At 50.5% G+C, this 25,886-nt stretch overlaps 10 protein-coding genes across 10 annotated transcripts, besides 4 other annotated features; all 10 read left to right on the forward strand.

Moving 5' to 3' along the window:
* Nucleotides 1-24: 24 nt before the first annotated feature.
* Nucleotides 25-1,959, forward strand: Tb11.01.4390 (uncharacterized protein; the record flags this gene model as incomplete). The annotated part of the gene is made up of 1 exon (XM_824224.1): nucleotides 25-1,959. One exon carries the CDS (start codon nucleotides 25-27, stop codon nucleotides 1,957-1,959), a length of 1,935 nt encoding a protein of 644 aa, XP_829317.1.
* A 558-nt stretch (nucleotides 1,960-2,517) lies between these two features.
* Nucleotides 2,518-2,557: a microsatellite.
* Nucleotides 2,558-3,479: 922 nt separating this feature from the next.
* Nucleotides 3,480-5,834, forward strand: Tb11.01.4400 (hypothetical protein; the record flags this gene model as incomplete). The annotated part of the gene is made up of 1 exon (XM_824225.1): nucleotides 3,480-5,834. One exon carries the CDS (start codon nucleotides 3,480-3,482, stop codon nucleotides 5,832-5,834), a length of 2,355 nt encoding a protein of 784 aa, XP_829318.1.
* Nucleotides 5,835-6,376: 542 nt separating this feature from the next.
* Nucleotides 6,377-6,399: a microsatellite.
* An 806-nt stretch (nucleotides 6,400-7,205) lies between these two features.
* On the forward strand, nucleotides 7,206-8,048 carry Tb11.01.4410 (hypothetical protein, conserved; the record flags this gene model as incomplete). Its single annotated transcript, XM_824226.1, has 1 exon — nucleotides 7,206-8,048. The coding sequence occupies one exon, from the start codon at nucleotides 7,206-7,208 to the stop codon at nucleotides 8,046-8,048; it is 843 nt and encodes a 280-aa protein (XP_829319.1).
* Nucleotides 8,049-8,406: 358 nt separating this feature from the next.
* On the forward strand, nucleotides 8,407-9,588 carry Tb11.01.4420 (hypothetical protein, conserved; the record flags this gene model as incomplete). Its single annotated transcript, XM_824227.1, has 1 exon — nucleotides 8,407-9,588. One exon carries the CDS (start codon nucleotides 8,407-8,409, stop codon nucleotides 9,586-9,588), a length of 1,182 nt encoding a protein of 393 aa, XP_829320.1.
* A 1,320-nt stretch (nucleotides 9,589-10,908) lies between these two features.
* On the forward strand, nucleotides 10,909-11,670 carry Tb11.01.4430 (hypothetical protein, conserved; the record flags this gene model as incomplete). The annotated part of the gene is made up of 1 exon (XM_824228.1): nucleotides 10,909-11,670. One exon carries the CDS (start codon nucleotides 10,909-10,911, stop codon nucleotides 11,668-11,670), a length of 762 nt encoding a protein of 253 aa, XP_829321.1.
* A 493-nt stretch (nucleotides 11,671-12,163) lies between these two features.
* Nucleotides 12,164-14,695, forward strand: Tb11.01.4440 (ATP-dependent DNA helicase, putative; the record flags this gene model as incomplete). The annotated part of the gene is made up of 1 exon (XM_824229.1): nucleotides 12,164-14,695. The coding sequence occupies one exon, from the start codon at nucleotides 12,164-12,166 to the stop codon at nucleotides 14,693-14,695; it is 2,532 nt and encodes an 843-aa protein (XP_829322.1).
* Nucleotides 14,696-15,108: 413 nt separating this feature from the next.
* Nucleotides 15,109-15,169: a microsatellite.
* Nucleotides 15,170-15,253: 84 nt separating this feature from the next.
* Nucleotides 15,254-16,420, forward strand: Tb11.01.4450 (cyclin 1; the record flags this gene model as incomplete). Its single annotated transcript, XM_824230.1, has 1 exon — nucleotides 15,254-16,420. One exon carries the CDS (start codon nucleotides 15,254-15,256, stop codon nucleotides 16,418-16,420), a length of 1,167 nt encoding a protein of 388 aa, XP_829323.1.
* A 477-nt stretch (nucleotides 16,421-16,897) lies between these two features.
* Tb11.01.4460 (hypothetical protein, conserved) lies at nucleotides 16,898-19,168 on the forward strand (the record flags this gene model as incomplete). The annotated part of the gene is made up of 1 exon (XM_824231.1): nucleotides 16,898-19,168. The coding sequence occupies one exon, from the start codon at nucleotides 16,898-16,900 to the stop codon at nucleotides 19,166-19,168; it is 2,271 nt and encodes a 756-aa protein (XP_829324.1).
* Nucleotides 19,169-19,253: 85 nt separating this feature from the next.
* Nucleotides 19,254-19,274: a sequence feature (AT_rich).
* A 1,321-nt stretch (nucleotides 19,275-20,595) lies between these two features.
* Nucleotides 20,596-22,176, forward strand: Tb11.01.4470 (hypothetical protein, conserved; the record flags this gene model as incomplete). The annotated part of the gene is made up of 1 exon (XM_824232.1): nucleotides 20,596-22,176. The coding sequence occupies one exon, from the start codon at nucleotides 20,596-20,598 to the stop codon at nucleotides 22,174-22,176; it is 1,581 nt and encodes a 526-aa protein (XP_829325.1).
* A 429-nt stretch (nucleotides 22,177-22,605) lies between these two features.
* Nucleotides 22,606-25,530, forward strand: Tb11.01.4480 (hypothetical protein, conserved; the record flags this gene model as incomplete). The annotated part of the gene is made up of 1 exon (XM_824233.1): nucleotides 22,606-25,530. The coding sequence occupies one exon, from the start codon at nucleotides 22,606-22,608 to the stop codon at nucleotides 25,528-25,530; it is 2,925 nt and encodes a 974-aa protein (XP_829326.1).
* Between the last annotated feature and the right edge of the window lie 356 nt (nucleotides 25,531-25,886).

Below are 25,886 nucleotides of genomic sequence, written 5' to 3' on the forward strand. Positions count from 1 at the left end.
TTCGGCATTAGCGATGCTTCCACCATGCAGCAACTTGCTGAAACACTCATCATGGAGCAGCATGTGGAGGCGTTGTCGCTGCCAGAAGTGGAGTTGGATGATGAGGGCCTTATTACGCTCTTTACACTCATAACACGACGTGATCACTTGGGTTCACCAAATACCAATTGGGAAACGTGCGACAACGAAAACCAGGCGTTACAGGAATCAGGCCCCGCAGCAGCTTCTGAAGCCGCTCCTAATGATGCACAGACGGAAAATAAAGAATCGGCGTCGCCGGAAGCAGGCGCTGCATTAACGCCAGTCGGTAAATCATCCCCAACTAAGACCTTGTGGTTTGGAGTGCGCTGTCTAGACCTCAGCCGATGCAAGGTAACCGACCCCACGAATGTATTCAGTTTGTTTCGTTGCCCGGTACTTGAAGTTCTCGTGCTACCTCCTAGTAACCAGTTGGGTGATGTTCACCTGCGTGGTATTCTAGAAGGGTGTCCCCACCTGCACACGATCGATATTTCGGGTAACACAGCGTTGACTACTGCATGCGTAAAGTACATTGGCCGACACAGCACCATTAAAGTGCTCCGCCTTGAGAACTGCCCCGGAATCGACCAATTGGATTTGCCCAACGTTGAGGTGCTTTTCTCCTCCCTTTCCTACGTCATAAAACTCCATGCCCCTGAGCTTCGTCGGTTGCCTGTGCCGGTTGTCCATTCTCGCGTTTTGTTTAACTTTAAGGCTCCAAGATTGCGGGAGATCACACTGAAGGGAATTGTTGTGGACCGTGGTACACTTGACTCCTTAAAGGAAACCGCGGGGGAGGATAGTGCTTGTGAGCCGAAGCTTGCCCGAAGTGTTCTCTCCTCGTGTGATAAGTCCGCGTACTCGGACGGACAGAAACAGAGCACTGCGGCAACAATGCAGCTCCTTTGTGCCGGTTTCATAGATTGCACGTTTACTGCTGAAAGTGAAGTGAGAGAGTTCACCAAGAAACAAAAAGCACTGTTGCGGTTCAGTCTTCACGGTTGCAAGGGCGTCGTAGATGCAAACCTTACGCGCCTTCCTGCTACGTTAATGGACCTTGATGTAAGTGACGCTGCACGATTGACTAACAGAGGCTTAGAAATAATTGCCACCACGCTACCACAGCTCATACGACTGAACCTCAAGAACGCTGGCCCACAGATCAGTAACGAGGGAATACGACTTCTGCGCGGACTTGTCAATCTGGAAGTGCTGAATCTGCTTCGCCTACCGCAAATTCTGCCGGAGGTGGTATCTGCCGTTGCGAACGACCTTCCTTGGTTGCGCAAGTTATACCACGAGACGGCCGTGGTGGGACCACGTAGTGTGGTGGCAGCAACTTCCGCACCCGTGCATCTCGACGTGTTGAGAGAAGATGATGAAGATACGACACGAAACGCTGTCGGAGAGTGTGCGAAGGAGTTGCTACAACTGCGCAATGAAACCGCACTCGCGTTTTGGATGGATGCACAACTTCCGAAACCCACGTCACTTATCCCACCGCGTACTGCAGCAGCGGACAGCATCGATTTGAATGCGCCAAACCCGCCGCTAACAGCAAACACAACATTTTACGAAGCGGCCTGTCGTAAACTTTCGAGGAGCGGCAACGGAAGTGCATTTGGCTCTCAAAGGCGGGCAATCACTCCTCGCAACGCAGACGCTGCTGCTAACCAGAACGAGGAAAGCGAGAAGGTCAACGTATTGGTGGTTAGTAGTGGAGACGACTCGCCTCTAATGGCATCAATGTCAGGCGGTGTAGAGGGTGTGAATGCAGACTGCGGTGATGTAGATGATAAATCCTTCTCTACCGCACCAGATCAACTCAGGGCAATGGAGAATGCACTGGACGAAAAGAACAGACTAGTAATAGAAAAAAAGCCCTTGGGTCCATGGGATGAGGAAGACCTTGTGGAGAAACACCGGAGGATCGCCTGAGAAGGTTTGTGGTAGAGCAGGCGTGAGCGCGGCATCGGCACTTTGGTTAGTGCTGTGGTAAGCAAGGGAAAAGGAGACATGAAAAAGTAGGTGAACAAAGGAATGAATTGTTGGAGGAAATTTTCCTGGTAACCAAGGAGGGGGGAAAAGAAGAGGAGGTGTCGAAGGTAAAAACACGTTGCATATAACCCCAAGGTAACGAACTTACCCGAGGGCAGTTTACACGTGAGCCAAGGGAGCCCGTGGGTTCTGCGGAAAGGGATATTTGGGCTCCAAGTAATGCCGCACTTGCATGAAATGTAAGTATAATGTAACAGTGTGGATATCGTCAACAGCTAGCGACGACGTCTCAGAGTTTGCCTCATACGCTCCAAGTCACGGGGGTGGGCTCTCAAGTGCAGCGGCGAATGCCAAAACATGCCGCTGCGGTTAGCCAGGGATGGTGTTTCCCGTTCATGTGTTATCCCTTCATATCTTCATATTTCTCTACGGTTGACTCCCGAGTGCATATGTACGCTTCTGGGGGGAAAGTGAACAGGCAGGGAGGAAACCCGTGACATATATATATATGTACCTGTATGTATGTGTTTATGTGTATTTTTTTTTTGCGAGGATTTGACGGTAAGTTTGTAAATATGTAGATAATTACGTTATGATGAAAGTAAATAGACAACGAGCAAATATCTAATACGGGGGAAAGGGAGAAAATGGGAAGAAGGAATAGTGGAAGAGAGAGAGAGAGCAGCTCGGGCGACACTTTCTCGGTGTGAGCTATCATGTTTAGTGGAAGGGAAACAAATGAACGAATTGTTCCAGCGACCTACGTAAGTTTTCATCGGGTGAGCCGATGTGCCGTAAGTCACATTTCGTATGATGAATCTTTTCTCCGATAGGAAAGGGAAAGACGGGAAAGTGTCGCACACTTTTTTGCGTTGGTGCTGGTCTGGCTGGTTTCTTTTTTTCGTTTATGTGTTTCTCTTCTGCGGAGTGCACTCCGTTTCCCATGTGCTATGTTGAGTGTATATTAAGCAGAGGTACTGGCGGCGGTGAGGAGAAAGCCCGCGATAAAGCCGTTTCGCAACTTCCGTTCTGCATGCAGCGGATGGAATTTTATTTCTTCAGGCATATATTCGCAGTTTAAGGGACAAAAGAATGAAAAGGAAATACATCATAAGTACGTAAGCCAGTGGTGGATTCCCCGATGTCAATATTTGATTCTCCCTCCCTGAGACACGCGTTAATTCCACCATTTCTCACCCTACCTTTTTCCCACCCATACCTCATATTTAATGTAGAGCGTGTCACTACTCAGTAGTAGAAGCCATTGTGAATTGCGCTGAGGGCATTTTTGGGCCTGCGTCAGGTCAATACCAACCGAGAAAATCCACTGTGGGAATTGCCTACAGGTGTCATATAAATACAAGCATCGGTGTTTATAATCACTGAGGCATAAAGAGTAGTATAGCAAAATTTTCGCCGAGGGGCCTTTTGCTGTTCAGTGCAGGGAATAATCATATACGATGGACGTGGAGGAATCAGAGCAGGGTGTCAATCCTTTGTGTGATTGGGTGGCGGAACCTCCTGCAAGGGAGCAGGAAAAGGAGCAAGCTGAAGGTGCTGAAGAGATTGGACCTGAAGAACTTGACGAGTGCCATGGTGGAAATATTGACGGAACTGTCGAAGAGGTTGTCCCCGAAAAAGAGGGCGTCGGCCCCGGTAAACATGAAAGCAGTTATATTGAAGAGCAGCCCTCTCACGGAGCAGCTGAGCATCACGAAGCGGCCGAGCACCGCGTCACAGCCGCGGCCTGCGAGGATGAAGGAATGCCGTCGTTGGCCGTTCCCGAGCCACCCAAAACCCCCACCATGACAACCTCAGCTCGCAACCGCCGCTCGAGGACTAACGTTGGTATGCCACCGATTGCCGCAGCCAAACCAAGGGCACAGGAAGGCAAGAACGACGGTGGCAAAGCTGACAAATGTAGTGGAGGGAGGAGCGCTAGAGGCAGGTTAATTCCCAAGCAGCCGGCTCGAAACACGAGTGCAAGGCAAGGGAAGCCCCCTCTTCTGTCGCCGAGGTGGGTGAAAGAGAGGGAAACACAATATAGGATTGTGTATGGGAAGCCACAGCACCGTTACCGCGTCAAGAGAAATGTTTGTCAACATCACCCGGCGGCATGCGGTGGCACACAAAGTGGTTTGGCAGAAGATGACGCGGCACTATCTTTCTCGGGTCACATCCACAATGTGGAAAAGCAACTGCACAAGTACCTTTGCTCATTTAATACCCAGTGCGAGGAATGTACCGAGGCAGGGCCGCTGTCAAGCTACAAAACTGTATATGGGACCAAGAAAGCTTCGACCCTCAAGGCGAAATGTGGAGAAAGTCAACCCCCATTCATCCTTGGGGATTCACCTAGGGTTTCCAACGACCCTTTGTGGAGCGTCAACCGCCAGTTGTCCGAGTACACTAACCGTCAGCGCCTCAGCGACAGAGGTAATCCAATGGCTAACACTGAACATGACCGTTCAAGTTCAAGGGGAGTGCCTTCTGATGGCGGGTGCACGTGGAGGACGAAATCCCCTTCCACGATGTCACAGCCCCAGCAACTAGAGTACGAAACCCGGGACGAGCTTCAACATTGTGCCCGACTCTTCCTCGATCGTTTTGGCGGCTCCAGCGAACGGCGCGACCTTGGCTATAGCTATCGTTGTATCCTTTTGGGGAAGCAGAAACAACAGTGGCTCTCAGGGTCAACGAAGGGGCTCCCTGGGGTACGGTGGGCGACGAAGAAAGACTCATCTCCCCCAAGACCACCGTTTAGGCACCGCGCGCACGACAGGCGTGTATTCCAAAATGATAAGGTTCGGACAAATGCCAGCACCTCGGCAAGATCAAAAGGGGGCCGCACTGGCGAAACCAGTGCGCAAAAGCAGGCGACCAGCCCTCACCATCCAGCGGCAGACACGACCACGTACGTCAGAGAAGACTGGGTTGCGGAGCGGGGTGCCGCAATTACACTTGAAGCTTCAAAAAGCGACGTGGAAATTCTGAGAGGTGGACCAGAGGTGAGAGAAGCAGGAACGGAGCTGTTTCCATGTGAGGGGGCTGTGGAAGAACCAGCTGGTTGCTACAAAGTTGAGGGTGAGGAGTTGATGGGCCGCCCTGATGCTGTGGGTGTGGAGTTGGTGAGCGGCTCCGAAACCGATCGTGGAGGGATGGAAAGCCGAACTGAGACTGTGGGGGCGGCTTTGGTGAGCCGCACCGAAACTGATTGCGAGGAACTTGGAAGCCATGGTGTAATTGAACTTGTGCAACCTTCGGGTGAGGCCGACATTGATGGAGGGGAACAGGAGGGTCACAGCAAGGTTGCGAGTGAGGGGTTGGCTAGCCAAGCTGGAGCTGACGGCGAGGAACTTGGAAGCCATGATGTAATTGAACTTGTGCAACCTTCGGGTGAGGCCGACATTGATGGAGGGGAACCGGAGGGTCACAGCAAGGTTGCGAGTGAGGGGTTGGCTAGCCAAGCTGGAGCTGACGGCGAGGAACTTGGAAGCCATGATGTAATTGAACTTGTGCAACCTTCGGGTGAGGCCGACATTGATGGAGGGGAACAGGAGGGTCACAGCAAGGTTGCGAGTGAGGGGTTGGCTAGCCAAGCTGGAGCTGACGGCGAGGAACTTGGAAGCCATGATGTAATTGAACTTGTGCAACCTTCGGGTGAGGCCGACATTGATGGAGGGGAACCGGAGGGTCACAGCAAGGTTGCGAGTGAGGGGTTGGCTAGCCAAGCTGGAGCTGACGGCGAGGAACTTGGAAGCCATGATGTAATTGAACTTGTGCAACCTTCGGGTGAGGCCGACAACGGTTGCTAGGGTGTGGTTAGTCCCACTGAGACCGGGCACGGTGGGAAAGAAGGTCTGTTTGAACGACGGTAAGGCGGGTGTCACCCACGAGGCACTAGGCGGTGCAAAAAAGCAGTCACTCACGTGTGGTCTGTTATCTCGGTTGAGCATCCGGTGAGGGGGGAAAGACTGCAGGAGAACCAAAGGGAGAAAGGGGTGTCGAAAAATTGTACCACCTACAGCTTCCAGGTAGACGGGCTGCGGGTGCGGTTTTCAAATCCTTTTGCTTCTGAACTTCACCCACACGAGAAACTGCGTTAAGGGTAAATGTGCAAAAGTTTCTGGAAATCGTGCTCGTCTTACCTCTCCCTCCCCTACGAGCACGTGCGTGGTACCACTCCAACGCGTAGAGTGTTTTGCCAATGATTCGGTGTTATCTCTTTACACCAATCTTCTTTGACAAAGAGATGGGTATGTACATAAAAAATCATATTATCCCCCTGTATGGCGTAAAGCGTTAGAAGTGTAAGAGGGAACGGAAGGGAACAAAACGACTAGGAGAAAAGTGAAAGTATATATATATATATATATATATGCATCCGTCGTTTTTATGTGTATTTGAGTGTCGTGTCGTTAGGCAGCCGGATGCTGTCTTATTTATTGTCTTCGTGTGTGCGCTTTGGTGCACCCTCCTTATCCTGTACTACATTTCTTTTTTCCTCCTGCAGCTTCGCCGCGGGGAGGTGCTGTGTACACACAAAGAGTAAATAAACAAATATAAAACAATATTTTCATTTTTTCCCCCATGTGGTAGCCTACGCAGTGGCAGCCTGCGAAACCCTGTAATTTTCATGTACAGTAGAGAGAGACAGCGAGAACTGTTTTGCGGGGTACTTGGTTTGTGTAAAGGGTTCACAAGCATGGGCGTCGCAAAGGGTGAGAAGGAGGGCGATGCGCATAAGCAGTCTCGGCTTTCATCTCCTTCCGCGTCATCTCTTTCTGCGTGTGACGGATGAATAAAACGTGTGTGTGTGTGTATGGGGAAGCGGAGTGCCGAGCATATTTCATGTCACATACGTCTCTTCTATCTCTTTTCTTTCCAACCTCAAGGTTGCCTCATGGACTAATATCCGTGTTTTCCTGACAAATTCATCCGATACCGGTTTTATAATTCCCTTCGATTACCTGTAACAGCTTTTGGAAGTTGTTGTTTGCTTTGTTTTCGCTCCATTTCTGCTCCCCAACATTCCCCAGGCTTGTATTTGGCTTCCCTTTATATTTTGTACCATACTGTTTTCTCTATGCCTGCTTTATTTATTCCCCTCTTCAGTTCCCTTCTCCCTCTCCTATCCTACGCTCCTTCCGTGGTAGTAGGGGCCAGGGAAGAGGGCGAGAAAAGGAATGCAGCTAAAGGAGCGCCTTCAGCAGTGGCGAGAACGGGGACTGCAGGGAGCGGATGTGGACCCACCAGTGCAGAGGCCACGCAGTTTCCGTCCTAGCTGTATAGTTCCGCGTTTGTACTTGGGCGCGGCAAAAGACGTGCAGGATGTGCGGACACTACGCAGCCGGCTTCTGCCTGACAAGTTGCTGATGGTTGTCTCCACTTGCGACCCGTCGGACCCACCGAGGATGGAGCTTCGCCAGATTGCGCCCACGAAGGGGACCGCATACACCGTGAAGCGGTTGGCAGTGTGCTCGTGGGAGGAACTTGAGAAACGCGTTGTAACCTCCTCTTTTTGTTGCAGATTACCCCGAAATGAGGTCATGGTTGCGACGGCCGAATGGTTGAAAGAGGTCCTCAAAACAAAGTCTTTACCCCCTGTTTCTTTAGAAGAGTGCCGCGACGTGCAGAAAGGAGAAACCGACGGGAAAGTGTCTGAGGTGTTTGAGGAGGGGCTGTACCTTAAGCTCTGCTTGCCCTGGAAGGATGAAAGTAACTTCACAGTACGGCCGTACTTTGCGGTGGCGACGGCGCTTATACACGCCACCATGGATGGCATACAAGGTGCTGTCGTGTGCTACTGTATGGCGGGTAAGTCACGCTCCGCCACACTCACCTGTGCATTGTTGCTGTACTGCTGCTATGACAATGTAGGACGGCCGAAGGACGAGGAAGAATGCTCAGCTTATAAGGCAGTGCAGGCAGTCGTTGAGTTTGTGCGGGAGGTACGGCTTTGTGTTAGTCCCAACGAAGGGTTTATAGAGCAGCTGAGGGACTACGCAAGTGATTTGTTGGCGGTCTGATTGTCGGTTGTCGATGTTGTGTCGTATTGGTACGCTCTACGTTATTTACAGTGGTTTTGCGCTGGTGTTTTGGCATAGGTGTTTCTGTTGCTTTCCATCGCGGACATCTGTGCATAGCCAAAAGGAACGTGTTGACGCTCGTTTGTTGATGCCATTTTTATTGTTGTGGGAGCTATGTTCCCTTCCACGACCGTGTGCGCCTGCGGGACTCGCTTTTCCCTTCACCCTGTTAACAAATTTCCTTTTCCAGCGCGAGGGCTCACGTGTCTCACGTTGGTTACGCACAACACTGTAAAGGGAAGGGGTGTTTACCTCCTCCGTGCAGGAACCTGTGCAAAATTCTCAAGCAAACAAAGCGATGGGTGCCAACAACATAAGGGAAGGGAGTGGTACCCCACGGGCCAAATCAAACGCGACGGAAAGTAAGGGCGGTGAAACAGTTTCAGAAGACCTGATTTCCGTGCTCCTCTGCGGGACGTGCAGGGCGCCTATCACGGACCATAACAACATTCTTGGGTGCCGTGAGGAATCCGTGTGGGCTCAGCAGGCCTTTGCGTACGAGGTAGATCTCTTTGCTGATTGTCCGCCGCTGTGGTGCTACTCCGCTACCAACCCACAAGGCCGACGCTTTGACATCATACGCTGCACTGCGACTGCGGTAAATCGCTACCGCACGGTGACACTGAGCGGACCGTGGTCGGGTGAACATTCCTTTTTCGTGGGTCACAAGTGGTGCTACGCTTCCTGCAATACATGTAGCAGCTTTTTGGGTTGGGCCTTCTGTAGGGCAAGTGAAGCCCTTAGCTTTAGTGGAGGTAGCACCGAGGACAATGATATCCAAATCGATGGGGGCGGTTGCGGCAGCAAAACCACTGATGATGATGATGATAACGTGGATGAAGAAAGTATAGTCACCGTCGGGGGTAATAACAGCAACAATGTGAGCCTTCAAAGGGACGGGGCAAGTGATGATGACGGCACTGTGGGTTTTGATCCCTCTGTTCTTTCCTTCCTCGGACTCATCGTGACTAACTGTGTGGGACGCAGCGGTTATTCGCTCAGACAGTACAATGAGCTGATGAACGCGGACCCCCTTTTGCGACGGCGATTTGTAGGAAATTCACCGCTCGAAGACCTTCACAGTGGAGAGGACGGCAACTACTTCGTGTCGGCAACACATTTTCTGGGACCATCCAGAGATGACCACAGCAGATTATTTGTTGGCATAGGCAGACATCGACAACTGCAGTCTTTCTTGGATGTTGTCCGAACATCTTTGCTGCCTGTTAACGCAGTCATTGGGACTGAAAGCCAGGATGGAGATGGGGAAACTTCCGAAGATGAAGCAAACAACTCGACGGCTCCCCGCACAAGCTCGCACCGCAGTGACTCGAGCGGAGATGGTTCTGAAGATGGCGAAAATATGGGTACATCTCCGTCCTTCACTAACATTCCACCCCATTGTTTCGGCTGTGGGGATATGGCCGACTCCATCGATGAAGATGTTTCTTCAACTGAAGGCAGCGATAAGTCGGATTAGTGGATAAGCAGGGCAAACCAATGCGTCACTGGTGCTTTACCCCACCCCTGTTACGAAGAAACGAATGGGCGCGGCTCCATTCATATGGTCGTTCGTCCCTGTCGACTGTGTTACCTTCCTCTTTCGATTGTTTTAATGGCATATCCTTTCGTTTTCTTTTGTTTTTTCTCTCCTTGTGCTACCATTCACATGCACGCATGAACAAACATTACCGTTCAGATGAAACCCCGACGGCACCACACGCTGCCGGCGCTTGGATAAGGCGTGACTACACGAGCCACAAAGGAAGCATGTGGATAATGCACAGCCCACAAAATGTCTGTCACTGATGCGGGCGCATCGTTGTGACTTCATTTTGCGCACATGAGAAACTGGCAGCTCCCCCCCCCCCCTCCTCCCCCAAAACTCGGACGGAAAGGAGGAAAGCAAAAAAAAATAGTAGTGCGTGCAGCTACTAGGCTAGGGCGCGTTGACCGCACTGTTGCAGACACAACTCCCTCTTCCTCGTCATGTCACCTCTTTTTTCCTTTTTTGAGCTTGCGACAAAACAAGTTGCAGATCATACGTTTTAGTTTTACTGTCAACACCATCTTTAATGTCCCGTTTTTTGTTCGGTTGTTTGGGAGTGGTGGTGGTGGTGTTTCCGCTGCCAGGGTCATGCCGTGAGTCGCGTGCGGTCTCCACGACTGTAGAGGGGAGAATTTGCTAGTTGGAGGGTCCCTGCCAAATTCATGGTGAGGTCCAGCTGCAAAGACGTTTGCTATGGCGCGGAGAAAATCGTCACCCCTCTGTGTTTGTTTTCACTGGGTAGGTTTAAAAAAAAAAAAATGAAGACAGCGCCGGCATTGGTGTCGTTTTAGGTAGGCATGAGGAATAAGAAAAGAGGAAACGACCCATTTTCGGCTTGGTGTTTCTTGAAAGCTGGAAACCAGAGTCTAACTACCACCGCCCTCAACTCCATGTCTTTTCCTGCTGCTCCTCCCTCACAACCCCTGCAATGTGTAGGAATTGTGGAGCTGATCTTTTCACGACTGTTTGATCTAAATAACCCTATATATGTACACATTTATACCAATGGCTATGGGGCTTGCCTTTTCACGTTTCTTCTTTAACATCGTTTTTTGAGTGTGGGGGTTGTAGAGAAGTTTCGCGGGTGTGGGCGGCAGGAAGAGTTTTTTCTTTTCTTTTCTTCGGAAAGAACAAGGTCTAAGTTATAAAGGGATAGAAAAGAGGGGGAACAACAGGGAGCTATCAGCACATTTAGTTCTGTACATTGCTATCACATAGAGAGAGGGTTCGCTCCCTCTCCTCCCTTGGAACATGGCCCAAAGCTTTGATGACTGGCTGCAGAGTTTGAATCCCGTAACGAAAGGCGTGTTCGCCGCCGCAGTCCTCCTGACGGCAGCCATTTCCATGCATATTGCACCTTATACATACTTTACTTTGGATACCTCTGCGATTATGGGGCTGCAATTGTGGCGACCTTTCACGGCTGCACTTTTCTTTGGTAAGTTCTCCTTCCCATGGTTAATTGCGATGGCAATGTTTGTTTCCTACCTCAAGTATAACGAGGAATACGACTACCAAGGGAAAACAGCAGATTTTGCGTGGATGCTTATTCTTGTTGTTATTGGACTGACAGCAGGTGGGTTGTTGCTTGGGTTGCCCATCGTTAGTGGTGCTCTGCTAATGGCACTGTGCTGGGTTTTTTGTAAGCGTCACCCGCAGCTGCGCATGAAATTGTATAGCTTCGAGTTCGATGCGAAGACGTTTCCATGGGTGTTGGCCCTGTTTCACTTTATTCTCGGTCAAAACATTCTTGAGGATGCGCTTGGTATCGTTGTGGGTCACCTCTTCTTTTTTCTTAACGATCTGATACCTTTGAAGCACGGAACAAACCCAATTGCGACACCCTCGTGGTTTGTGCGTCTCACAGGGCTTGAAAATGGCGGCGTGCGCTTTGGTGGCGTGCACGCGGGAGGACAGGCGTTTGCTGCTCGATTCGCGCGGCAACCACCACCAGCTGCCGCGGGCGGGCGGCCGCACCATTGGGGACCAGGTCACCGGCTTGGCACAACTTAACTGGACCCCCTCGCCTTCCCCCTCCTTTTTTCTTCCTCGCACGGGAACTGTGACTATTGTACATCCGTGTGGTTAGTGTTGGGAATTTCCTGGGTATCCAAGCAACGCATGAGGAAAGTGGTGTGGGAACAAAAATTTGTGGACAATTGCCCCAGCAACAGCCCACTCAACACATCTGTTCCCTCTATGTTATCTTGCGCGGTTGCTTCGGGTCTTAAGTTGGAATCGTATCTCCTTCTTTTTGTTGGCGTTACAGCCCTTTACTCTGTGTTCCTTAAGAAAGCTCTGATTTTTTCTTTATTCTTCTCCCCAAATTGCAGTCTTGACTTACCTGGTGCAGGAAAAAAGTGGGAAGGTGCCAAAAGCAGTTGAGGGTACGGTTGAGTCAACGACAGTAATAGGGAAAGCAGTTCACTCCGCAGGCGTCCGTGACTACACGCGCTCGCTTCAAATCAACAGTTTTATTTAGTATCACAGTTGCCACCACGCACCGATGGAGCACGAACAAAGGGTTTCAGAAGCGGGAGCGAAACTAAAGCAACCAGACGTGTGGCCAGTGGAAATCGAACAAATACTCTCAGCACTTGACAACTCTCAACGCGTGGCAGTGTGTGAAAACCCTTCCCAGCCACTTCTAATCATTGCTGGTGCAGGAAGTGGGAAAACACTCACAATGGCCAGTCGCATCGCCTTTCTAATTTTAAACAACGTGGCGCCGCAAAATATACTTGGTCTGTGCTTTTCACGGCAAGCGGCAGAGACCCTACGTGGCCGGGTGGCCTCTGTGCTTCCACCCGCCATGGCTGGGTTGGCCCAGAAACTGAAATTAAAAACGTTTCATGCCTTTGGCCTTGAGTGCTTGCGGCGTTACGCTTGTATCGAACTCACAACGGAAGTTTATGATGCTCGACGCCAACGGGACCTTGCATTCACCGTGGTGGAGAAACACGCTCAATACTACAAAGGTGTGGAGGCTGTCGTGACGCTTATTGATTACGTAAATAAGGCCAAGACGAAGAAAGATATGAGGGCAGGAACAGAGTTGGATCCCTCACGACAGCCGGCGTACCTTTTCCGCTTCTACGAGTCAATGCTGCACGAAGAACTCAACGCAGTCGACTTCGGTGACTTGGAGCAGAGGTTTCTTAAAGCGCTCCGCCCAGTGAGACAGCGAAACGATGCCACCAGTGAGGGTAACAACAACAGCAACAGCAGCAGTTACAGCATTTCTGCTGACGCGTCGAGCACTTTACAACTGTCACCAATGGCCATTCAGCTGCGGTCGCAATACACCCATTTTGTTGTTGACGAGTTTCAGGACTTGAACGAGGTGCAGCTGGAGTGTCTCGCACTTCTTGCGGGTGACGAGTGTCGTGTTACTTGCGTCGGAGACCCTAACCAGTGTATCTATGCGTGGCGTGGTGCAACAGCCGAGAGCTTTAACCTTTGGCGCAGCCGGTTCCCACGAAGTGTGATAATGAAACTCGAAACAAATTACCGCAGTTCAGCAGAGATAGTGTGCGCCGTTAACCAAGTTACACATTTGGAGCAAAGCAGTCATAAGGGTCAGTCAGGTACAAATATAACTTTAGTGAAGTGCAAATATGCGTGGGAGCAGTTAAAGCTCATACCACGTATCATCGAACGGTTACGTGGCCGTGATCGATCCCTTCCTTACGGCTCCATCGCCGTACTCTGTCGTACCCACCGCACTGTGCGCGAGCTCGTAACTGCGCTTGAGAACGATGGTATCCCTGTCACGGAGCTAAGGCGAGGAGCTCCAAATTCTGTTGCTCTTGTACGCGCCCTACTATCTTACCTTCGGTTGTGTATTCACCCTCATTCCAACGTTGATGTGGAGTGTGTCATACGTGACGCTCCCAACCACTTTGCCGCACCGTCGGCGACAAAGTTTATATTCGCTTTACAAGCAGAAGCCCTTACTCGTCGACTGCATTTGACGACGGAACAACAGCTCGAAGGGCATTACAAGTGCTCCTATTATACCATATTGCGCGAATTGGTTCACAATGGGTTTGCTACATCGAGCGACAGGCTGCGTACAACGAAGCCACAGCAAAAACTCCTTCGCACAATTATTGAAGTGACCGCTGCTGCACACGAAGCACTCAGCAGATTCTACTGCAACATCGAGGATGTGGTGCGCAGTGTGGCGGAACGCGCTGGATTTGATGATGGGAGCGCGGGTGGTGCGAAGATAAGGCACAAGGTAAACAATGGCATGGCGGGAGGCGGTTTCAACGGTATTAAAAGGGCTAAGCGGCCTCGCTGTGCACCCCGTGTGGCGGCTCACCTGACGGACTCAGTGGACGTGTGGGAGGACGTTATGAACGAAGGTGAGGAAATAATGTCGTCAATACCACAGTTGCTTCTTGGCGCTTGCGAGGCTGTTCAGGAGCAGATAATCGCGGAGCAGAGTGCTGTTGAGGCCGATGCGATTAATGGTGATGTGCTTGGTTTTAGCGACAACAGGAGCGTGGTGAAAGCTGAGCCTGACGAGAGAAGTGTTGGAACGCATCCAGACGTCCCAGCTGCACAACCAAGATATGACCCCTACACCGTACTGCAGCGAGTTATTGACGAGTTCCTTCAGCTCTTGCCAAGTGATGATTTTGGTCCAATGAAGGGTCCGGAAGCTCTAAAACCCGAGGAAAGGACAGTTACTGTGACCACTGTGCATCAGGCGAAGGGAAAAGAGTGGCCAGCTGTCATTATACCGTGCTGCTATGAAGGTGAGTTCCCGATAGACACGCGAAAGGCTGAGGAAAAGCGGGTCTTCTACGTTGCAATGAGTCGTGCGATGGAGAGCCTCGTATTTCTGACGGCTGAACAGGGGCCGCCAACAAACGCGTCAGGGCGAACAGCTGACGGGGACCACGCTCTGGATTCCACCGGGACGGAACAGCAATATGTGCAGCTGCAGATGACACCGTACCTGCGGCCCATCTTGCATCAAGTTAAAGTGATAACCATGTCTGCAGAAAGTGAAGGGCAGCAAGAGTGAGCGTAATAACTATTGTGGGGAGAATAAAAGTATCGACCCACTGGGGAGGGGGCGTACAATTGGAGATACTCTGCGATCTGATAATATGTCTTGCGATATAATGAGAAACGGGATTCCGTTTTGTACCTCTGTAGAGGGGCGTACTGATTTCATGTCTAATAATTGAAGCAGTTGTTTACCCTTCATTGCCGCGAAGCATACACAGGAAAAGCGCACGAACGCACTACGTTACACACGCCCTATCATCGTCGATTTATTGTACTTTGTTACTTGCGGCCAGTCACTTCCCCTCCCACCGTTTTGAATTTTTCTTTGTACTGCTAATGGAATACTCTCAGTTTCCTGCAAGCCCGCCTAGCGGCTCCACATTCCACCGTGTATAAAACTATATACGAACTTTACTGAAACATACCATATATATATATATATATTTGTACATGCGCACATATACATATAGGCATATATACATATATACACCCCAAGAACCGGTAGGAATAGTTGTTGGTTTCTTTTTGTTCGTTTGTTTGGAGTACGGATGCACATACAGAGGGAAAGGGCATGTGTGCCCTGTTTGACCTTTATCCTTTTGGAACTAAATTTTGTTTTACCGCTTTCACATACACACTGTTTCCCCTTCTTTCTATCCGTCTGCGTTTTATCGACATAACGTCCGCACACTGCTTCGCGTACGTGTTAGGGCGCACTACATCTTGTAGCACGATGATGACAAACTTGAATGTGCGGACCATTAAGGGCTGCTTCCCCGGTTCCTTACCTGATGCACTCAACGACATGTCCGTCATCGATCACATTCTTTCCCTGACTGGACGCTTCGACGAGGGTCAGGCTGCGCTGGCGTCAACTGTCAACGTGGTTTATGTTGGTACCGCGGTCTACGATATTCCACGCTATCGTGAAGAGTACACGAAGAATTTCATAGCGCGCGGTTGCGGAATAAGTGAGGTTTGCGTTGCAGAAGCGCGGTCGACCGGAGCGACACCGTGTGCAGCTGCTACCATGGTTACGCCAGACCAGCTTCAGCACTTAGCGGAGGCACATATCATTTTACTACCGGAGGGTAACACCCTTTTCGCTATACGACGCTGGGAGGAAACGGGCCTCGATGCGTGTCTCCGGGCAAGTGCAGCTCGTGGTGTTGTCTTAGTGGGGGGTGGTTGCTGCTTCAGGGCTGAACACAGCGACTCGGCAAACCCCAAAACATGCGCACAGTACATGTTGTCGCGGGAAAATGAAGCGGATTCAGGGCAGCCGGTGGAAATGGAGGAAGGGGGTGCGAAGTGGGAGTACCTATGCGTTCACGGCCTCAGTGTGTTGCCGGGTATATTCTGCCCCCAGCACAGCTCGCGTGACGCCACGGGTTTACTCTTGAATGAAAGCTTTAGTAAGATGCTGAAACGGCATCCAACTGAGCGAGGGATTGGTGTCGACTGCAGGGCGGTGCTTCTGCTGATGGGTGACGGTCGGTACCAGGTGCTGACGATAGCCAATAGAGAGGGAAGAACTGCCTCCGTTAAGGACATAAACATCCAAATAAAGGATGTTGTCGAGGGAAATGTGCAGACAACCACAATTCAACAACAGGGAAGCGTAGAAGAACTGCTTCGAAAACCGTGTGGACCTGTCGTACGAGACCCCTTTGAGGCGTACTATGCAATGGCCAACCCAACTGCGCTAACAGAAAAGCTACTATGTGCACCCAGGTGATATTGGAAGAGCCAGCTGTTTCGTTAGGCCCCGGTGTACGGACATTTTGGTAGCAGTGTCGTTTGAACGTGCGTTGGTGAAGAGGTAACGTTGGCGTTCCCAGATGCACGATAGTGTTGTTTGGAATCGACACATGTGCGCGCGTTCGTCAACATGTGAATAGGAATTTTTTTTTGATCCAACCCTTTGGAAAGCGATACATATCTACAGAGGTATATGTCTGTGCTGCGGGAGCACCCACTGGGATCGGGGGTCTGCGTGCAGGTGTGTAGATAAAGAAATATATATTCATATTTCACATAGTTTTCTTCTTTCCCTCTCTATTGCAACCATGTATAGTTACGACACCATTGCCACTTGCTGAGAACACAGCACATTAAAGGAAGTGCAACTAAGGCACAAGAAATATTTCCTTCACGATCAACTGCACCCCAGCTAGGGCATTCATCGCTCTCGCTGTGTCTCTGCGATTTTGCAATGAGAGAACGAAACGCTTCCGTGTCGAGGCACCCTGACGGGAAACACAGTAATGAGCGGCGGAACCCAGAAAAGGATTTTTCAATCCCATCACGAGAAAGTGAATGCGGCGCCCTTTTTTGGATTGCAGCGGCAGTTGTTGTTGCAGCCCTGTCGTGCACAAGTGTCTTGGTGTTGACATCCACAAAACCCTCAAGCGAGCGGCGGGGGGAACGTCGTGAAGATGCCGTTGCACACAAGGGGGCGCAACTGGCTCCACCACCCCCGCAGGGAGTCACATATTATGAGGGAAAGGCGAGCCCAACGCAGAAGGAACAACGGGCTGGAGAATGGTCATGCTACACAATGGAGGAATACAGTTTGAAGTTTATTGGGGGTTTGCGTGAAATGCGCCATTCTTCACTGAGATCGAAGAACCAGAGCGGCCCGCAGTATTTTTTTCGCTGTGGTATACGAATCATCGACACGGAAACGGAGCAGAATCACACGAAGGTGAAGCAGTGTGCGGCAGCAGCGCACGGCGAGACGTCATTTCCAACGTTACGCGTGTATTTGTCGAGTGGTATGGAAGAACGCCTGCACAAGAAGCAAAAGAAAAACTTTGCCGCCCAACACATCCTGCTTGAACGTCTCAACGATGATTACTGTGACTGTTTGGACGGAACAGATGAACTAACAACGAATGCCTGTAGCATGTCTGGTGTTGTGGCACCGCTCGCCCGTAAACGGTGGAGACAATTCCTGACGTCCAATGAGCACGTGCGCCTGTACGAAGACGAAGAGATGATGTCGAAAGAGCACGCGGAACGGTTGCTAACACGAGTCGGTGGACGGGTGCTGCCATTCCGTTGCAAGAATGATCAGGGTGTCCTGCTGACCCCCTCAATGATGAATGACGGAATAGTGGACTGCTGTGACGGGAGCGACGAAGTGGACCAGGTGCGGAGGGACGAGTGGGCCACACGTGTGGGGCAGTTGGAGCCATTACTTGACAAAAGCAGCGGTCCGGAAAGCAATTTGCGTGTCGGTGATCACAATACCGTAGCGCAGATGTTGATGCGAACTGGCCAGAATGGGCTCATGACTTGTGACCGTATGAAAAGGGAGCGGCTGCGTGAGGCTAAAGCGCTTTACACGCTTGTGGAGCGGGGTCACGCAACGTGGAAGGAGCGTGTAGCAGATGGATGGGAAAAGTACGGCAGCGAATTCCTGGACCGTCGTGTCGAAGTGCAACGGAAGTTTAACGATACGGCCGCTTTGTTCACAGAGGTCCGCACGCGTATCAAGAAGCGCATGCAGGAACTCGGGGTGCAGACGCCGCTCGCCCCTGGGGTGCCTCACCAAGAAGTACAGCGCGCTGAAGAGCTCGCTGCAACCCTTGGCCGTCTAAACATGCAACTGCGTCACATGCAGCTTGTTTTGGATCTGGGTGTCCTCGGGGACAGCTTTGAGTATAGTGTTATTGCTTCGAGAAGCTATTCAGTGGCACAACAACGGTTATGGAACCCCATTCAGGGACGATCGACGCACACACAACAACAACTATATGATGAAGGTCAATACGATGGTAACTCTCCTGTTGGCACATCACCAGAGAACTTGCCATTGCATGTTGACAATGTCTCCTTCACTGGTTTCTCAGTGGACCCATTTGCGCATATAAATGGTTGGGTCAGGGTGATGGATAAAGGAAAAAGGGCCCGTTTATACGGTGATGAAAATAGCCTTAATGATAATGCTACGGGAAACAGTACCTCAGCAGATATTGACAGTGAACCGATTGTTATTGGCTTCTGGGTTCCCCTCCCCGCTTCCCCGCTGACAAGTCAAATGTCTTCAATCAATCCCCCCACCGGGGATGGTGCACTCTGGCGACGTTTGTTCTCTACAAAGCTGGCACCTTCGAAGGGTGGTTTCGACAAAATTTTGAGCGAGAGACAAATAGGCAAAAAGAGGTTACGTGAACTGGGCGACAAGCAGCCTCATGGCGCACCGTCGGAGCCTGTTGTGCATGTGTTTAGCGGCGGAATCCCATGTCAAGACAATGGGGCAGCGGAACCAATGTACAGTCATGGCTGGCTGGTTTTTGTTTGCGCTGATACGGACGGTGTGCTCGAGTGGCATCGAAATGGAAAGTGCGAACACCAGATTGTATTTGGTACAACCAGCGCCTGCTCAGTGCGGGTGATGGAAGAGGCTGCTACGCGGCTCCAGCATGCGGAGGCCTCCGTGAGGGAGAGCATAAACCCAAGAAGGGAAGTGGGGGAGTGACCGATACATGAGATTGCAGGTAAGATATATAGCCGTGATAAACGAAACAACACCATGGGGAGTTTGTGTTGGTGTGTCATTAATGTATATATATATATATATATTAGATAGGTGCGGTCATCGTGCGCACGTGAACGGCACAACCCTGAGGGATTATATGAAAGGGGAAAATGCCTTGAATATCACTAACCCTTGAGGGTAACATGACGGCTTATGTTGTACTTGCGAGAGAGTGGGTACATGCGGTCACAAGGCAGCACGCACGTTGGGGTCACAAAAAACACATATACTTGCATCTGTATCGGTGTGTATGCATTTATTTATTTACTTGGTACTGCTGTTATTTAAGTATTTTTTTTGTTTTTTTATTCAACTTCTAAACTATGGCCACTAGGCATACTTCACGAGGTTGCGCCCTCGAACCCATCATTGTCACATCTTGAGGGTAGAAGCTTCAAGAACATGGGTAAAGGAAGAAAAAGAGAAAAAATCTCGCGGCGCAGCAGCGCCCAAAGTTTTCACCTCCCCACCTTTTTGTTATCCCTTTCTAATTTACACACAAGACAAAACGTCTGATATACTCACCCATCTCCTGATAATTCCGGCCTCTTTGTTACACCTACAAGGCTTACATCCTCGTTTTTCTTTTCTTGTTGTGTAGTTCTATTTTTTTTTTTTAATGGCTCGTATCCCGAAAATCATAACTTTGTAATAGCTCAACCTTGATTTATTTTTGTTTTGTTGCGTACACGTGTATCTTGGATATTGTACTGTTAAGAGAGAAAATAAGGAGCTTTATATGGAATTGTTTACTTCATTGTGTATCTTACTTTTTTTTCTGACTTTCCATTGTGTAATTCGCGGCAGCAGTGCAGTTCTATGGTCACATAATTGAGGATATCAGCTCCCCGATTGTGATGCGTCTTGGGTGATTTTCCTAAAAGAAAAGAGAGCAGCTGAAGAAGCGAAATGAAGTTCTAAGCGTCATGATTAGTAGTAGTACTAGTGGGGATAGAGTTAGATGATTTACTCCACTTATCTTATTTTTTGTCTTATTTTCTGTTTGCCGAGTGTCTCGTTCGAACAAAATGAAAAAGAGAGAGGATAACATGTTTGTGAACATTTGTAGTTGACGTCTCTACACACTGCACCGCCTCCTTCACCCACACCTACATACTTCTTTTTTCTTATGTGACAATTTTGTTGAAGGGTTTCGCATCTTTTGAAGGAAGCGAGCAGAAGCAGAGGTGGGATAAGCTTGCTGCAGGTTAAGAAAGAAAAAAAAGGAGCAACCTCGCACATACGCACATTAGTGGTGGTGATTCACAGCAGCCTGTGGGGGAAAACGTGTGCGTGACCGAAGGAAAGACGCAGATACGTTTTGCGACAATTAAAATTAAAGCACGACAGCATAAACGGAAAGGGAAATGACCGTTCCGGTTAGGCAGGCGCGCATTGTCGTAGTAGAGCCGCCAACCAATAGCGGCGGTGCTGTCGGTGAGGTTCCTCAAGGGCAGAAAGTTAAAAACGAACAGCGACCCCCAGACATGTTCGTTGCTTGCTTCGAGGCTGCTCTAAACGAAGAACTTCGGGAAAAAACAATCTCGAACGATCTCCGATCATGTTTTGAACAAATAAGCTCACCTTATGGCTTCATCCGGAATGAAGGATTGCGTGGAGCACTGCAATGGTTATGCGACGTGTCAGTGGAGGCAGCAAGGGAAGGAGCAGCCTCCACAGAGTGTGGTGATGGCAGTAGTGGGGCACATGTGCCATATGATGCCATACGCTCCTCTGTTATGAAGCGGAGCTCGGGGGAACTCCATGGGCCTCAAACGATAGGAAAGGCAAAACTATGCCACAGTGACTCGTGGGACCGAGTGCAGAGGGCCTTGCGCGGGGCGCATTACACATCGTCTGTGTTCCTTCGTGTGCTTGTGCCGCGCGTAGATGGTGGGCGGCCATACTATGGTCCCAGTGGGCCTGTTAACGTAGAGTTATCGGAGGAGGAAGCGCTGACGTGGAACACGCTAAGCCATGCGCGACAGTCTACTTCACTAAGTGCATCCAGTCCCCATGCAGTAGCTTCACCAAATGCGTGCAAAAGAAAGCCTCTTGACGTCGCTCTGACGGAGGTGACGTACCAAGAGCAGGAACTTGCATTGAGACTTCTACAGGGACTTAGCCTCACCATTTATGATCAGCGCAGAATGATTGCAGAGGGGCGGTTAATCCCATTCGCAATTGAGGTATGGCAGTGTTGTCTGCAGCACGCAGGGGCACTCTTCACACGGCAACGTCGCCGTGCGGCGGTGAAAAAGGCCCAAACTGCCGATGGGTTCACCGGTGCTGTTACTCTTAGCGAGTCGGTACCCATGGCCCAATCCACAACTGATGAGGGGGGACCCGTGCGGTTGGATCGGGGATTAGAGAACGTTGTGATTGCATGCATTGATGCAGTGGAAGCGGTGTGTCACTACAATCCACTTGCACTCACTCGCATTGTGCAGCAGGGAGGTGTCCGCGCATTGCTGGATTTGGGCTTGTGCCCCTACGCCCCACGTGATATTCGTTGCTCCGTGTTCGATACCATCAGTGTGCTTATGCAGGAGGTGGCTCCGTTCCGGTGCGCAGTGGCAGCTGGAGCGGCAGGAGCTGCAGCCCGTGGTGGAGCGCGGGGTGATGAAGATTCACTAATCCATACAATGATACAAAACGCCATGAGTGGCAATAACATTAGCTGTCAGGAGGTACCACTTCCTTATCTTATGGACCGTGCCAGTGCATCAAAGTTTGACTCGGCCGTGCGTGAGTGGTTTAGTCAAAAAGGATTAAGCCACGTAGTGTCGGCTGTAATGGAATTGCGCAATGTTCGTGGCACACCGATAGTTGTGAAGTCGAAGAAGAAGGTCGAAGTGGCCCGTACTGTCCAGCGGATGGAACAAATTCATGAGAAGCGCCTCCATGCGTTGCTGGAGGCGGTGGATGGCAAGCGTGCCGCGTTATAAAGTGATACTGGTGCCTATCGCCGTGTTCTGCGGGTCATTGTTACCAAGTAAAACGGGACCCCAGTGATGGTGTGCGCATACCTCACCATCCTGTGTTTTCTACCACTCTTTTTATTTCGTTTTTGTGTCCCCAATTCCTATCTTTCACGCCCCTCCCTTCTCTCGCTCTCTGTTTTGTTTTTGTTTTCTCGTTTTTTTTTTCCACTGTGACGCTCCAAAGACAAAGGTGTCGTCAAAGGGAGTGATATCAGGCTGGTCATACAATACCTAGTAGCACATATTACGTCACCGGCCGCGTGCATTTTTCTGTGAATTTGCTATCGCGACCGGTTTATCGCCGCCAGCAAGGGGGCACAGATTGCATACTTAACAAAGCGTAACGTGAACTTTTTCACTTGAGTAGAGACGGCAGAGAGGCGAACACTTCCTATGAGCTCTGCGGTTTCAGCACTCACCGCAACCATCGGCGTACTCAGGCGCCTCTTGAATGAAGAGAAAACGGACCTCGAGCAACTAACTTATGTGGTTCAGTGCATCCACGACCCTATATTAGAGTGCTACAACTCACCAAACGATGGAAAACAAGGTCAATGGTTGTTTGAAACCCCAAATGTGGCATCCATTTTAACTGCAACTGAGCACCGGGATATCTTTGGGAATATATTTGCGCTTTACAATAAGCATAAATGGATTGTGAGCAGACTTGAGTCAGCACTCCGAGAACCCAATAGGAAACAGGAAAATGGAGCTGAAGCGACTGGACAAAGTAGCTCCAACGCAAAAGAAAATGCAGAGGCAGCCGCGCTTCGTGATGTGGTAGAGCTCTTTTGCTCCAACGAAATGCAGCAGTTCATCACCGAGCACCTAAAGTATTCCTTAAGTTACAGTAGCACAATTGCGCCGAAAATTCTTGGCTTGTGGCATCGGTGCTGCCCCACGCACGCTAAAAATGCCACTGGCAAGTTAAGTCTAGATAGTGGTTTCATACGGGTCGTCGACAAACGGGGTGAACTCAGTTTCCGCAAGAGGTTTTTGTGCTTCCTCTGGTGGACGTTAGGTGAACGAAGTGGTGTGCCCATGGATCCACGCGCGGTGCGGGTTCGACTTCCCGACTCTCTTTCTCCAGCAACGGCACCGCCTGCATCAACCGGTCAAGGCCATCCCTGCGCATCTCCCCCTTTGAAAAGTAACGCTGGCGAGGGCCACTCCAACGGGCGTCCTGGAAGTGTCTCTAATGCAATTAAGATGACTTTTTCCAGTCCCTCAGCAGGTTGGGAAGAGTCACTTATTCCCCCCACATGGCAGGGTTTTGAAACTTTGCTTGCCCTCCTTGCCACGCCACTCCCCTCTCTTCGCCGGTATGTTCATGTCGCTTGTTGTATTGTCAACACGCACTGCCTGCAGAGGTCCATACGGCAACAACTGCAGTTCAACTTCGTCACTTTGGCAAGGCAGCGAATGGCGGAAGAAAATTGTATGGTATTGAATGAGTTAATCAAGCAGGACACCGGACATATTACATCCCTTATTGATGGTGCCGGGGCAGCATCTGCAGATAAAGCAAAGGCTGCTGCTCTTCTCCCCGGATATACTGCAAAAAAATTTGCACGCGTTGACCCTGATAAGGATGGTTGCCGAGTGCTCATTCATTACGGGCGCCTTACAAAGAAATTTCGCCGTGGGCGCCATGAACGGTTGGTGTTCTTATTTAACGACTGGTTTTGCTACGGTGAGGAACACGTGAACAATCAACTGCTCCTCCGGGCGTCACTTTCACTCGACGGACTAAAGGTGGTGGACCACAGCAATGTGGAGGATGGGGATAACAGCTTCGATGTGGTCACGCAAAAGATGCGCTTTTCCTTCATCGCACCGACACAAGAACAGAAACGGCAGTGGGTCGACGCCCTTCTCAACACTGTACGCTTGTATGAAAAGAGGTTGTCGAAGCCCCAGCAACCCAGCAACTCTTCAGGGGGGGATAGCAAGCTGGCAGTAAGGAAAACAGTCAGCGTGCTACCGACGAAATCTGTGAGACTTACAAGGAACTCACGACTGGTTCGCCAACAGCGTGTGGACCGTTTAGTGCAGGGACAGCTGAGCATGCGGCGGGCAGCGAGCGCCACCCAAGGTGCTGTTTCTGATGAAGAGGCTGTTGGACCCGTGGCCATGCAAGATACATTGGTTGCACCAGATGATGTTGGTGGCCTGCAGGACATCGAATCCCCACTGCAGCAGGAAGAAGTTGAAGTGGAGAAGGATGCAGCTGATGGAAATGTTGTTTCAGATGATGGTGAATGGGCTGAGAGGGAACAGGTTGACGTCGCCGCTGAGGTTGAAAGTGATGACAGTGGCGATATTGTTGGCCACGAGGGCCGCAGTTCTGCAGAAGGAGAGGGTGAGGGTGGACCGGATGCGCACCGGACGCTGGGTCGCTGTACCGAAGAGCTGCGGGACGAAAGCAGTGGGAATAGCAAGGAAGTAAGTGGAACATTACAAGGGGGGGAGGCCTCAACGTCGCTAGAAGACACTGGAGGTACGACCCCGCTTCCAAAGCATGATTCAGGGGAGCCGAACGACAGCTACCACAGAACTAATGAAGAACCGGGCGTAACGCAACCGAGGGAGCTGCCGGTCGAGCGCCGTGGGGGCAACTTGGGTGTAAATAAGGAGTTGGGGACGAGTGGCCATGAGGGGAGAGGAAGTGAACACGAGAATGACAAAGAGCAATCAAATGGGGATGTGAAGGGCAGCGACGTAAAGCGGTGTAAGACTGAGGGGAGAGAAAACAGGGAGGAAGTAGAGGAACGGAGATGCGAAAGCGAAGACGAGGAAGAGGAAGAGGAACTTTGCGAAAGCTCTGAAGGTGACAACAAGGGAAAGGGAGGCGAGGACGAGCGAAGGAATGATGAGGAGGGCGGTGGTCCTACAAATGTAGGGGATATGGAGGAAGTGGAACGGAAGGAGGTGGTGGTAGAGGGGGAGGAACAAGTGGAAGTGGAAGAAAAAACAGAAGAAGGCTGTGAGGAGGCCCAGGACCTCCCACCGCCACCGGCATACACGATTGAATGCGTCGCATCGTCAGAGAATGAAGCTTCCGGTCCCCCGTGTTCCGCAGATGAAAGCGATGATGTTGTCAACGCAACAAAGGAAGTAGCAAAAAATAATGACGAAGGCATCCCCAACGGAGGAGAAACTGTTAAGCAGGAGTCAAATCGGTCAAGTGGATGCGATAAAATTTGCGCTGATGGCAGCAAACCAACAAAGGCCGCCCCCGAGGAAATGGAAAAATCACGAACTGACGAAGCAAAGCCACAGGCAGCCAGAGCTGAGGAAAAGGAGTTGAATGAATGAGTGTTCCTCCTCCTCATTACCCACCACATTAAAAACGTTCAAACTCGCACGTTACGGGTACAGTATAATTGCTCAAAAAGTGGAAAGGGAATTCAAAAAGTAGAATAACTGAGACGTTGAAACGGTACACAGGGATAGGAATGACAATCGAAAAAGCGGAAGGAATGGGTGCTAATAATAAGTGAAATGTCATTTTCTTTTGCCATCGCTACGGCCGTATCTGGCACTTTTTGCTTGTTTTATACATCAACGTTAACTGTAACTATACGCATGCCTGTGCATACACTGTTGGGTTTAGCCTCGGTTTGTTCGTTTGTTCTTGCAGAGTGTGACTTCCCCCCCCAAAAAAAAAAAAG

The sequence above is a fragment of the Trypanosoma brucei genome, assembly GCF_000002445.2.
Source record: "Trypanosoma brucei brucei TREU927 chromosome 11 chr11_scaffold01 genomic scaffold, whole genome shotgun sequence".
NCBI classification, from domain to species: domain Eukaryota; phylum Euglenozoa; class Kinetoplastea; order Trypanosomatida; family Trypanosomatidae; genus Trypanosoma; species Trypanosoma brucei.